Below are 13,711 nucleotides of genomic sequence, written 5' to 3'. Positions count from 1 at the left end.
TACAGCTGGTGTCAAAGAGGAGGCTTGATTTAACTAGGACTAATGTTTGACAGATGAAGAGCAACACATTAAAAAGGGATAAAAAGGGATAGCAGAGAATTACACATCTGCCTACCTGGCTGTCCAACTGTCTCCTAGTTTGCATACCTGCCTGATTGCCTGTCTGTTTGCATCTTTGTCTGCCTGCCTGTCTCGCTAGTAGCAATGGGATAGGCAGGTTTTATATCAGATCATGTGTGGTCATGTTTTTTTCAAATGTAAAGCACATTGAGTTTCTTTGCAAGGATATGTCATATGCCTGCTAGGATTGGTGCCTTCTTGACAACCTGGCCCCCCAAGACATAGCTACAAACCTAAATATCTGCTGATCCAAGTAATATTAAGCATCTTGAATATCCAACGTTTTCTGAATAGACACTTTTCATCTTCTCCTTTTGTCTTTTTATAAACAAGCATCATCTGAGATTGTGTCACTTTTGAATACATCTGTAGCCACAACACAATTAAGAGATAATTGTACAACTTATAAGCAGTGTAACTATATTACGAGTAGAGAAGGTTCATTTAGTCAGCAAGCTAACTCAGAAATGTCATTTAAACAACAATATAGATGGCTAACATTAGCCACCATAAGCTACTGATCATACCAGACTAATTAAGACTGTAGAATAAAACCCCCCCGACTGTGTTGAGTTTAATAAAGTTGTATTTTATTGCCTTTTTTTTTGTTGCATAGCCTTCCTTTAGTTGCTAACATTTTTGCACAGTTTTGTCATTCAGCAGGAAGATGATAAAGTCAACATGCTTAAAGCCTTAACCCTGATCCTCTCCAGCCCTGTAAACTCCCCCAGAACATCTCCACCCAGTGCTAACATTTCAGTACACACGCAAGGCACTAAAGTGCTCAAATGTACAAACAAATACCCACACCCTGCCCACTCAGTGTTTTGGATTCAAAAAGGGAAACCATTCTTTTGGGAGACTCATCATCAGCTGGATCAGGACTGGCCTCATTAAAACTCACACAGGAAGATGCATGCCAGCCATAGGGCATACTGACAATGTCAACCAATTCATTTTTGCATTTTTGTTAGAATATACCGGAGGGGGATTCTCTCCCAAAGAGTGAAGCATGTTTGTTCCCTTGTCTAAAGCAAGACATCCTGCCTGTCTGTGAGGAATTAGTGTCTTGATTCTTTGGTATTTTGGGGCTGAAATTCCAAACCTGTGAATCAGAAGTAGCTGCAGCACAAGCTTTCTCAAAACAAGGAAAACCCTGTATGGTGATTTTAATGGGATTAGAACGAGCAAGAGTGTGTGCGAGTGAGGGAGTGAGTTTTAATCATACTTCAGATAGATCTGTTTATTTGCGTCTGAAGGAAGACGTGCTTCTGCTGACTCATTTCCATCACGGAGACGAGGCCAGATAAGGTCACTGACCAAGCTCTCCAAACTTTTAACTGAGCATGTAAATCAGACTTAACTCTGAACTGAACGAGGAGTAAGTCCAAACTAGCAAAGACTCTACCAGCCGTAAGGACTTTGTATTTATGTGTTCTGGAGCCCTTTCCAGGGATTACGTGCTGCAAAACTCTTCCAACAATCACGTAATGTTTAACTGAACTTAATGAAGGGGCAATTTAAGAATAAACAAAGATGCAATGTGATGCTTCTGACACAAGAGAGTGATCTCACTGCTCCTGCTCCTGAAGCTGATGCATGTGAGTGTGGGTAAACATGTTTGTCGTCAAGTCACACAGGAGCTCTCGAATGAAGATGATTAATTTAAGAGCTGTGGTTAGCCAGACAATCACCTTACATCCTCTAATTTCTCACCCTTCTATTTGGCTTGCTTTCAGTTCACACACACGGGTAGGAATACTTAAATGTGCGTTTGTTTCGTTAACCTGTGCAGCCTGTGGTTCCCTTGCGGACCGAGTATCCCGGGTCACAGTGGCAGATGAAGGATCCCTTCGCGTTCTCACAGTTCCCACTCAGGCAGATGTCTGGATTCAGCTCACACTCATCCACATCTAGACAGGGGAGGGAAAATAAGAGTGGTTCAGAGACAGAGCAAGAATTTTAAATTGCTGAATATAAAAACAAAAAGGGAAAAGTTCATGGCAATGAATTATCTTTTGTTGGTTCGGGCTTGCCAAACAGGTTTTGGTTAAGCTGTGATGTATGCACATGAGTCACAAAAGAAGTACATCATGAAATATATTAAGGCTTTAAAATGCATTTACTTTCAATAAATACACCAATAAGAGAGGATGTGTTTGTGCAGATCCGTTTAGAAGTCCTTACATCATAGATGGCAGGTTTTTGTTTTCTCACTCAGTGGAAACAGACGCCTAAATGTCACGAATTCCTCCCTGCTCAACCCTACTAACTAGGGATGGGTACCGAGCCCCGGTATTAAACGGGCCCCGGGGCTGAATTATTAAAGACCGTGGTACCGTTAAGCTCCGACGTTATCGGTCTTTTTATCGTTACTGGAGACATTTAAAAAATATATGTATTATTGCTAAATAAACATTATATTGTATTCTTAGTGTCGCCAACTCTGTTTCTAACATGCAAAAAGACAAAAAAATGAGTCTATGATGTATTTTCGATCTTTCCAATCCAGACGAGAGATCTCTCTCTTCCGCCTGTGTGCGAGGGGGTGGGGCGTTTTACACACACGCAGCTGCTACATGAATGCACCGGGTTCGACTGTCTTTCTAGTAGCTCTGTAGCCCCATCCACAAGTAACGTTTCCACGTCAGGTGTTATGTATGCTAGCAGCAACACACAGAGTTAACTAAATTATACAAACATGGGTTAATGATTAGAGGTAACTGAGTTATTTATTTTGTTTAAGTTTCAGCTATTCTGTTTACAGTTCTGTCATCAGATTATTTAATACGATTTGTAAAATACGATTTTTAATACAATGTTGTTTCTTTTGATGTGAAATATTATTTATTTTATTTAAATAAAAAGCAATGTTCATTTTGTTTACAATTTGTTTAGTTAACTTTTTTCTCATGACTCATGTCTACCTTTCGAATGAGTTTTTTTTTAGTATATCTCAGAAAACCCTCTGGATCTTATAAGGGCTGAGCTGCAGAGAGGTATACTGCTGCAGTCTTTTGAACAAAAATGTGCATCCATTACCCAGGCAGGTCTTCATATCCTCAGATGACATGAACCCGTCATAGCACAGACACTGGTACGTCCCTGGGGTGTTGGTACACTGGCCTCCATCACAGATGTCTGGGCTCTCCTCACACTCATCAATATCTGGAGGTTGAAAAGGGAGAGGCAAAAAAAGTAAAGAGAAATGAGAGCAGACAAAGTGCAGAGGACAAAAGTAAAAAGCTCTTAGTAGTATTTATCCAGGATTGAAAGTTGATGTATTATTTACCATACAATTATTTCAAAAAGAACACATTACGATTATATAAAACAATGCTAGGACTTTATTTAGGAAATGATTGTGCCAGAGTAACAAAGATACAATAAACACAGCAGCATAATAATAAAACCGTACACTAACAGTGTACTAAAAAAAAGCTAATTGAATAGCTACAAGAAACATAACGGTAAAAAAAATCATATAAAAAATTGTAAAGAACTGTACATTGACGCGCAGTATTGAATAGTGCAAAACAGTAGGGGCAGATACGTAATTGCACGTTATTATTGAACATTATTGTTAATATTGCACATGTTATATAGCAGAGAGTGTTTAGCAGAATACCGAACAATACAATACAATATAAGTTTACTTTGTCACTCATAAATGAGTCGGGTGAATTCAGGACACAGCTTGAGAGATAAAGTGAGCATTATGCAGAACAATGGTAAAGTATTTTTAGGCTCTTCTTTTGCACTGAAAATACCCTTGTGCTGCTTTGATCTATATCTGAATTGATCTCTGGTAATTAAAGGAGTATGCATCACAGGATACATACAGGAAAGCCTAATTTAAAGATAAAACTTGACTACCCTACGAGGAGTAAATATCATGAATTGATTAATAAGCACAATCTACCATTATTTGACAGCATTTTGGACCTAACAAACAAATCAATCATCAGATTTAACCTAACCTTTTTTCTCTGCCATCCAACGTTTGTTTTCTTTGAACATGTGCCAGTCAAATCACAGCAGTGATTCTCTCTCTTTGTTCCTGCTCTTAAATCAGGGCTCTCTGAACCCAGCCTTTGAATAACTTCTCTTCTACCACATGTGCAATCTTTGGAAAATGTTCTGACTAGTCAAATCTATCATTGTAAGGCAGTTTTCTTTAGTAAAATGTGGTAAAACTGAATGTCAAAGTCAACAAAGTTTAAGTGTGACAGACAGATATGAAGCTGCTCACCAGTGCAGCTTCTCAGATCGGGCATCAGGGCGTATCCACTGTGGCAGCTGCACTCATAGCTCCCCTCTGAGTTGGTGCAGAACGTCTCACAGCCACCATTCTCAATCGTACACTCGTCGATGTCTGACAGGCAGAAAAACACAGGCTGTAACATACCGCTAACATTTATTTGTCAGATAACCACAATGAGAACAGAAAGAAATAATCAGTGAAATGTTCGATACCCACCAACACACTCCACTCTGTTCTCGGTAGATTTGTATCCAGTGTCACAGGTGCACTGGTAGCGGCCGATCATATTGACACATTGTCCGTTCCTGCACAGCCTGTCACTCAAGTTACATTCATTGATATCTGTGAAAAAACAATATAATTTTCTTACATATCGTTTAAAATCAATAAGGATAACCGACATTTAAAGCTGAGGGATGTAGCTGGAGTAAATTAGGTAAGTCACATACTCCTACATCTCAATCCAGTGCCATTTAAAGTGCCATTGAGCCAGGCACCTATCCATTGCTGTCAGGAATTATTTTCATAATTGAATTTGTTCAGAGGATTCAGTGTTTTATGGGGATAAATTGGACATTTCCAACAAGAAATCTGACATAATTAAGCACACTATGCCCCACCCTATCATTATCACCATTTGAGCACTTGTTACTTCATCAGAGATAATGAAGACCATTGTCTCAGAAGGGAGAAGGGCAGTTTTCAGTAATGCTTTCATTGTTTTTATTACTTTGGGAGGTAATAAAGAAAATAAATGAGTGTGAAGGGCAGTGGTTAAGTATTAAGTCATGGACTGAAAGCTTCACACGCTGCATTAGGTCATGAGAATGACACACAGTGAATAATGCATGATCAGCTCAACTCTATAAACTAAACATGGGGGCTGTGAAACTAGAAAGCATGGGAAGAGTCTTGTTCTTGTAGAAAGAAAGTTCTGTAAACACATTTGGAGTCAAATAAAGTTGCAAGAAAAAGTATGTGAACCCTTTGGAACTACCTGGATTTCTGCATAAATTGGTCATAAAATGTGTTCTGGTCTTCATCTAAGTCACAACAATAGACAAACACAGTCTGCTTAAGCTAAAACCACACAAACAATTATGTTTTTATGTTTTTATTGAACACACCATGTAAACATTCACAGTGCAGGGTGGACCCTTGGATTTAATAACTGGTTGACCCTCCTTTGGCAGCAATAACCTCAACCAAACGTTTCCTATAGTTGCATATCAGACCTGCACAACGGTCAGGAGGAATTTTGGACCATTCCTCTTTACAAAACTGTTTCAGTTCAGCAATATTCTTGGGATGTCTGGTGTGAATCGCTCTCTTGAGGTCATGCCACAGCATCTCAATTGGGTTGAGGTCAGGACTCTGACTGGGCCACTCCAGAAGGCGTATTTTCTTCTGTTGAAGCCATTCTGTTGTTGATTTGCTTCTGTGCTTTGGGTCGTTGTCCTGTTGCATCACCCATCTTCTGTTGAGCTTCAATTGGTGGACAGATGGCCTTAAGTTCTCCAGCAAAATGTCTTGATAAACTTGAGAATTCATTTTTCCGTCGATGATGGCAATCTGTCCAGGCCCTGAGGCAGCAAAGCAGCCCCAAACCATGATGCTCCCTCCACCATACTTCACAGTTGGGATGAGGTTTTGATGTTGGTGTGCTGTGCCTTTTTTTCTCCACACATAGCGTTGTGTGTTCCTTCCAAACAACTCAACTTTGGTTTCATCTGTCCACAGAATATTTTGCCAGTAGTGGAACATCCAGGTGCTCTTTTGCAAACTTCAAACGTGCAGCAATGTTTTTTCTGGACAGCAGTGGCTTCCTCCATTTTATGACCAATTTATGCAGAAATCCAGGTAATCCCAAAGGGTTCACATACTTTTTCTTGCAACTGTAGGTGCTTAATTGACCAAACTGAACTGAAACTGGAGGACCCTGCTTGTTATTCTGCACATTCAGTGCTGAGTCATTGTAATGTAACTTTATAGAAAGTGCAAAAAGCTGCCTATGTTAACACAACAAGATGGCTGAATCTTTGTCAATCATCCAATGAGAGCGAGAAAGAAGGATAATGCATCCAAACTAAACACAACAAATAAATCAGAATAAAGTACAATGTACTGGTACCAAAATACAATTAAGGAAATAAGATGACTATTTAAGATATAAATAGAACCATTTGGAAAAAGTTTGGAGAGTTTGCTCGGATCTCCTCTCTGATGACATCATCACTCACCTAGACAGGCTGACCCGTCGGGGGCGATCTCATGTCCATCGGGGCACAAACACTGGAAGCTGCCCTCCGTGTTCAGACACTCACCACCGCGGCACAGCAGAGGGTTCCTCTCACACTCATCGATGTCTGTGGAAGAACAGCATAAAAAGATTGGAAGAGTTGCTATTTTTTGATAAAAAAATATTGTCATCAATGTCTGATGACAACCAGGAGATATATTTTCCAAAATAGTGAGACTCCAATTTAGGAGAGACTGTGGGAGAACATAGAAGGTATTTTATCGCTGTTTACTAAAATTGCATAGTGAAAAAATACGAGCAGCAGCTTCAAAGCTGGAAGTGATGTTAAGAACTGCCACTTACAAACAAAAAGCTTTGCTAACCCACTGACTGCAGCTCTGCAGTTTTTGCCACAGCCTAAAAGTAATTTCTCAGCCAATTTTCGTCTAATTGCAGCTTTCGGCCAACAAAAGTATTGAGACTCTCCATTTTGTGTGTAGTATTTTTCCCAAGAATTAATCAGATGGTCTCAAAGGAAGAACAGAAATAGAGCATTAAGTATTTTCACAGATGGCAGAACATTACGACTTAGAGTTGCATATAAAAAAAACAAATTGCTGGGCAGCTGATGGTGTCTCTCACATGTCATAAGGAACAATTATCTTTTCGGACTTTATGGAGCAGTTTTTCTATTCTCATTCTCTCTCACTTGAGGTCAACTTAAACACACACACACACACACACACACACACACACACACACACACACACACACACACACACACACACACACACACACACACATATTATATTTCAGATGACATCAGCCGTCTAAACAGTGAGTTCCACGTTCGGCATGTTAGCCTAAGCACCTCATCCAGAGTTTACGGCCCAGGAGGGAGTGTGAGGACAGGGCTGGGTTGTGAGTAGAGCAGCGTTAGTGTGGAGGCTCTATAATTTAAGAACTTTAAAGTTCGGCAAACCTCTGGTCTAAGATGCTGCCACTGAGTGTGTGAAAGACCAAGTTTTTTCAATCACGCTCTCAAAGACTAAATTATTTCATTAAAGAGAGCTGTCTCTGGATGTAACTGTACCAAATAATCTAATGCTGAAGGTTCAATGCATGTGATTTAAGTGTGTTGTTGTATGAGGATTCAACACTCACCCATGCAGTTTTTCATCATCATAAAGCCACTTTCGTATCCTTCGAAGCACTCGCATTCAAAATCTCCGGCTGTGTTTATGCACCTGCCCTGCCCACACAAGTCCACAGAGATGCGGCACTCGTCGATGTCTAAAGGAAAGGAAGGATAAAAAAACATCTGTTTAAAACAGCACAAACATTCACGCATGCAGTGAGCGCCTGTATTTTTTTAAATAGAAGGATACAATTAAAGAAACCTTATTGTTGCCGTGAAACACGAGATTTCACTCTCAGTAACAAATTAATTTAACACAGAAGAGATGGACTGATGAGATCCCTAGCAAAATCATTGAGGCTAAAATACATATTATAATGTAAGGCAGACAAAGCATTAAATATTTGGACATCATTTACTACATGAAACAAAGGCTATAAAAGGACATTAAAGGGGAAGATGATTTAGACAGACTTAGCTCTTCAAGCAGATTCTTCTAGAACTAAAACCATGATCCCCCAATGTAATCCACATTTTGAAACACTTAACACAAAGACTGGGATCTCATTCATATGGGGTTAAAAGGTCCCAGATATAATTTACTTACTAAGAGCCTATAAATTATTTAAGAATAAAGCCAATGAACTGGCGTTTAAATCTAACATGATGTGTTCACATTTAAGCAGAGCACATATGCAGCTAACCAGACTACAAGGACCCGCTCCAACAAGTCAAAGGAAGCCAGGCTCCCATTAGACTGAAAGAGCTCAAAGTAGGCCATGGCTTTAAACCACTTCACTGTAATTAGTGTTAGCAGAGGGATTCAGAAAGAGTGACTGGTGAAGAATCAAGCATACAGTGGAGCAAATATTCTAGGCCAAAAAATCAGGAACATGAATGTCAGCTCTTAAAATATTATCAAGACTCTAGGTGAAGAGCTAATTCATTCAGAGATGTTTTCGGTATTTTAAGATGTTTTAGGAAGATAAATCAATACTTTTTCAAACTATCAATAGGATGTTTAGTTTCTAAAATGTCAGAAAATAGCGCAGTAGGTCCGTCACAATTTTCAAGAACCACAGCAGGTAAAATAGTCCTACATTCCATTTACAATGGTATTGAACAGAGTTGTTTTAGATGCTGGAGCCAGCAGTTTTTTACCTTTTCATTTGGATCAACTATTAAACTGTTGTTGTTGACTGTATAGGTATTCAGCTGATTGCTATAGTACAACTTACCAGTGCAGTTCCTCTCATCAGAGTCCAGAGCATAGCCGTTATCACAGCGACAACGGAAACTGCCGATGGTGTTTCTACACCTTCCATTTGAGCACAGCGTGTTTATCATTCTGCATTCATTTAAATCTAAAGTATAGAGCAGAGAGATAAAGGCAAGTTATAGAGTATTCATGAGACACCACAGGCAGTTGTGCAGTGTGTGGAGGGTACAGTACCTTTGAGGAAGGGTCTGCCGTTGATGAAGTCGCCCCTGTGCGAGAAGCCTGGTCCACGAGGACAGAGCTGGTTGTATTCTGGAGTCCCTTTCTCAGGACACTCGTCACACTCAGGGCCCCAGGCTACACCCACGGAGCAGCAGCAGGCGTCTACTCGCTGCTTACCAGAGATGGGAGCCGCACAGCGCTCGTCCTCATGGGTGAGATAACAGTGCTCCATACGCAGGTCTGAAATCATGTTCGATGCATTTCATATAAGAATACGAAGTGGTATTCATTAAACATCTAACACATGATGAAATAAATGATTTGTTTAAAACAATGAATCAAATATCACGGATGCTGATGATGATGACCTAAACTTTTATTTTCATGAACAATGTACACTAGAAACGTTTTTAAGGTTCTTCTTGCCCCTTTTGAACATGACGGAAACTATTAAACTTGTTTTTTTTATATTGTGAACGTTTTTTAATTTTTTAATTTTGCTTGTCTTTGTTATAATCATTATTATAATTATTATTGTTTGTTTTGTTTCTAACATGTTCAATAAAGTGACTAATACAAATCAAATAAAACACATGACATAGAAACAGTACAATTATTTCAATACACCTACATGCAGACAAGGTCTGCACAAAATCTGAAATATCCTGACTTTCCAATATTGTTTTTTCTTTCACAATATATTACTCAACAAACCAAGTACAACCAAGATCTCCTAAATCTGAGTAAATGTTCTAGTAAACAGACGCCCTTGTCATGGAAAATGAGAGTATTACATGTTTTTTGTTTGCATAAAGTACAAGGAATTTGTAGCATGGCAATTTTAATTTGCCTTGCCTGACATTGAACGTCCTGCAATGTGTCTACTGCTCATATGACATATCACGGCTATGCTGAAATACACACACACACAACCTACCAATGCATGTCCTGCCGCTGATATCCACAGTCATTCCTGGAGGGCACTGGCAGAAGAAGGAGCCCGGTGTATTGATGCACTTTCCATTGATACACACTCCGGGAAACACTCGACACTCATCCACATCTGACAGTGAAAACAGAGCCACATCAACAACAGGTTCACTGTTTCTCATTACTCAAGTGAATTGCTGGGTCTACGTAGCAATCAAAGCAGTTTTACCTTCACAGATATTTCCTTTGACCCTAGCAAGGCCTTTACCACAGAATGGATCTGAAAAAGAAGGACAAACAACACATTGTCAGTCAATGCGGTACACTAAAATGTGCAAAATGGTGCAAAAAGGTCACCTCACCTTTTTCACATTTGGCACACGGGCTGTTCCAGGCTTCTCCCAGTGTGGCGCAGCAGTGGGACTTTAGTGTGGCCCCGTTGATGTTGACCTCACAGCGATTATTGACTATCTTAAGCCAGCAGGTGCCCTTAGTAGTCTCTGTTTATATGAAACAAACCTTTCTAGTTACTCACATTGTGTATGCAGTTGATCACTGAGCAAAGAAAGGGAGATAAATACTTCATTTTAAAACCAAATCAAACTATTTGTAATACTTGATACTGTTAAATAATGTTGACTTTTAATTAACCAAACTGGGGGTTTCATTCATAATTTTTTTTTAATGTTGAATAAATAAAGATTTTAGTACATTTTTCCTCTAATTATATACAATTTGAACCTTTACCTATACACTCCATCCCAGTGCTGTCCAGTGAACTGCTGGTTGAACACAAACACACAAAGGACCCCAGGCTGTTCTTACAGTCTCCGTTAATACAGGGGCTGGACAGACACTCATCCACATCTGTCGGAAACACAACAACAGCAGATTATTGTAAATCTGATACAACACACAGCACTTTAAGTGATGTAGTTCCAACAGAATGATTGAGTCTCTAACCCTCGCAGACGTCTGTTTCGGGATCAAAGACGAATCCTTTGGGACAGTGGCAGGTGAAACTGCCCGGTGTGTTCCTGCACTGACCGTTATCACACAGCTGACGGTTCATCAGACACTCATCAATATCTGAGGAAACAGAGAGACATCATGACAGATATCACACTGGCTCTTCATATCAGGGCTGTATTATTTTATAGAAGACAAGGACATTACAGAGCAGTCAACCTACCGACACAGTTTTTGCCCGTCAGGTCTATTTCAAAGCCTTCATTGCAGGTGCATTTGTATGTCCTCAACATATTCTCACACACTCCATTCTGGCAGATATCAGGGTCGAGGGCACACTCGTTAATATCTGAGAAGGCAAAGAATAAACTGTTCAACATCAAAGCAAAGATGAGTAATAATAACCAAATGTAAGTATATATGTAACCATTGCAATGGTTACCTCTTCCATCACCGCTGATGCCAGGGCCACTGGGGCACAGAGCCAGGAAATCAGCTGCAACAAAACGCACAAACAGCACAGTTAGGTTGACAAAAAGAAGAATTAAAAGTGTTTGAGAAAAATGTCACATTTGCCAAAATCCAAGAATTCTCAAAACAGAACATCTAATACCATGTCATTATCCATTTCTACGCTTTCTCATTTAGCCTGGATGTATATAAAAGCCTTCTCTTTAATGTGGTGCAGCTCTGGCGTCTTTTGATATAGAAACTTTAATTGGCAGGACTAATAAGAAGTCACTGGATGGTGTGTGTGTGTGTGTGTGTGTGTGTGTGTGTGCGTGTGTGCGTGCGTGCGTGCGTGCGTGCGTGCGTGCGTGCGTGTGTTAGGTGGGTGTTAGGTGGGTGTTAGGTGGGTGTTAGGTGCCAGGAGGTGGCTCCATGTGTGTAAAGGGTGGAGTAATTTGAAGATCCGTACCAGAGCTTTGTGGTGGGCAGGGTTGGCAGGGCTCTCCGTAGGCGTACTCGATGCTGGCACAGCAGCACTCCGACTTGGTAACAGCTCCAAATAACGGTCTAACACACTGCCCTCGCGTGTAGCCACCATAACAAGAACTGCGCATATGTGTATCTGTTTCGGACAGAAAAAGACAACTGCGTGTGAGAAACAAGGATGATGCAAGAGATCTGAAAAGAGGCTTAAAACAAAGCAAAGCAGAGAGAAATTGAGGCGGGATTCCACAGCCCTAATAAACAACAACACTGGCAAAACAAACTGTTGTTCTCCTTCAGTGATTTGACGCACCCTCCTTTGCTGAAATCTTTCTGACGAAGAAAACTCACCCAGGCCAGACCACAGCATTTCAACATTTAACACAATACACAGTGACATTTGGGGGGAAATAGGAATGTTTAGAAAGAAACATAATCAGGTCTACTCTACTAGTGCCAGTCCAGGGAATGGGAGCACAAGGAAACAGGAAAATATTTATCAACACATCAACGCTCATTAATGATAGTGAGTGTGTGTTGTATAAGCTGTTGGTAAAGTAAATTATAGCGCGATTATACTGTAATTAGGAAACTTTGAGCTACTATGAGCTATCAGTTTCTTAAAAAAGAGGGATCATTTTGACAAAAGCTTGTTCTAATGACCAGTAATAGAAATTAGTTTTATAAACAGAGAAATAGTTTTAAAAAACAGAAAAGTAAGTTTGTATATTTTCTGTGCAGCACAAGAGAACTTTCCCCAAAGTTTCTGCCAGACATGCCGGATACTGAAAGAGGGAGTTTGTTTGTCTTGCCTGTAAGTTTACTGTTTGCCATGGTCTTAAAAATGAACACATTCCTGAAAACAAAACATTTACTCACCAACACAGACCCGTCCATCCAGGCCCACTGCCATCCCAGCCATACACTCACAGCGGAAGGAGCCCTCCGTGTTGATGCAGTGGCCGTTCATACACATGCCTGGAGTCTCACACTCATCAATGTCTAGAAACAGATGCAGAAAAAATGACTTCTCTTTACAAAATAAATGGTAAGAGGAAATTCACAATTTCCTGCTTAAGCATTATTAAAGTCCTCAGGTGCTTGATTCATTTAAACAAAGATTGAGCCTGAACGTCTGCACAGTTTCAGTTATATGACCTCAACTAAGAAAACATTATTTTCTTTCCCCTTGATCCCATCTGCGTATTACAATCATTATCATAATGAGCGTAAACAATGATATTGCATGCACGAATAAGAGTGTGTGTTCTGTCTGGGTGTGTTGTGGAACAGACTGCAGACTGTAGATATAAATGATGAGGCCCCGGGGCCCCTTTAGACTACACATTTCATTAATGACTGCATACATCAGGACACTTCACCCACTCCCTACTCTCCTATTTATTTATTCTGCAATGACTTAACAAGGTCAGTGTCTCAGAGATCTAACGTCTGTATCTGAAGCCATGTGGAGCACAATGGCTGCAAAATACTTGTTTTCAATGGAAACGGTTTCGCAGTTTTACTGTACATTTCATTAATTTAAACTTTGTCGCATAAGGTTCCACTCATCATTATAATATTTGACAAAATGGTCAATCCAAAACAATTGTTACAGTAGGTGACTCACAATTTTGCAATTGAACAAGTTTAAGGAGATTTGTCTGTTAGGATCTA

At 40.0% G+C, this 13,711-nt stretch overlaps 1 protein-coding gene across 2 annotated transcripts in view; it reads right to left on the bottom strand.

The window, feature by feature from the left end:
• Positions 1–13,711, bottom strand: part of fbn1 (fibrillin 1) — a 50,251-nt gene that overhangs the window by 19,724 nt on the left and 16,816 nt on the right. For both annotated transcript variants that reach the window (XM_010769636.1, XM_010769637.1), the window contains 17 exons: positions 12,914–13,036; positions 12,021–12,173; positions 11,544–11,597; positions 11,325–11,450; positions 11,096–11,221; positions 10,880–10,999; positions 10,495–10,632; positions 10,362–10,412; positions 10,140–10,265; positions 9,215–9,442; positions 9,000–9,125; positions 7,788–7,916; positions 6,625–6,750; positions 4,601–4,726; positions 4,373–4,495; positions 3,163–3,288; positions 1,908–2,033 (listed from right to left, as the gene is read on the bottom strand). In XM_010769636.1, coding sequence (XP_010767938.1) covers positions 1,908–2,033; positions 3,163–3,288; positions 4,373–4,495; positions 4,601–4,726; positions 6,625–6,750; positions 7,788–7,916; positions 9,000–9,125; positions 9,215–9,442; positions 10,140–10,265; positions 10,362–10,412; positions 10,495–10,632; positions 10,880–10,999; positions 11,096–11,221; positions 11,325–11,450; positions 11,544–11,597; positions 12,021–12,173; positions 12,914–13,036 — 2,127 coding nt within the window. The remainder of the gene's footprint in view (positions 1–1,907; positions 2,034–3,162; positions 3,289–4,372; positions 4,496–4,600; positions 4,727–6,624; positions 6,751–7,787; positions 7,917–8,999; positions 9,126–9,214; positions 9,443–10,139; positions 10,266–10,361; positions 10,413–10,494; positions 10,633–10,879; positions 11,000–11,095; positions 11,222–11,324; positions 11,451–11,543; positions 11,598–12,020; positions 12,174–12,913; positions 13,037–13,711) is intronic.

The sequence above is a fragment of the Notothenia coriiceps genome, unplaced genomic scaffold, assembly GCF_000735185.1.
Source record: "Notothenia coriiceps isolate Sejong01 unplaced genomic scaffold, NC01 NC01_scaffold00007583, whole genome shotgun sequence".
Classification (NCBI taxonomy): domain Eukaryota; kingdom Metazoa; phylum Chordata; class Actinopteri; order Perciformes; family Nototheniidae; genus Notothenia; species Notothenia coriiceps.
Note: the sequence above shows the minus strand (reverse complement) of the source record. Positions and strands in the feature narration are given on the sequence as shown.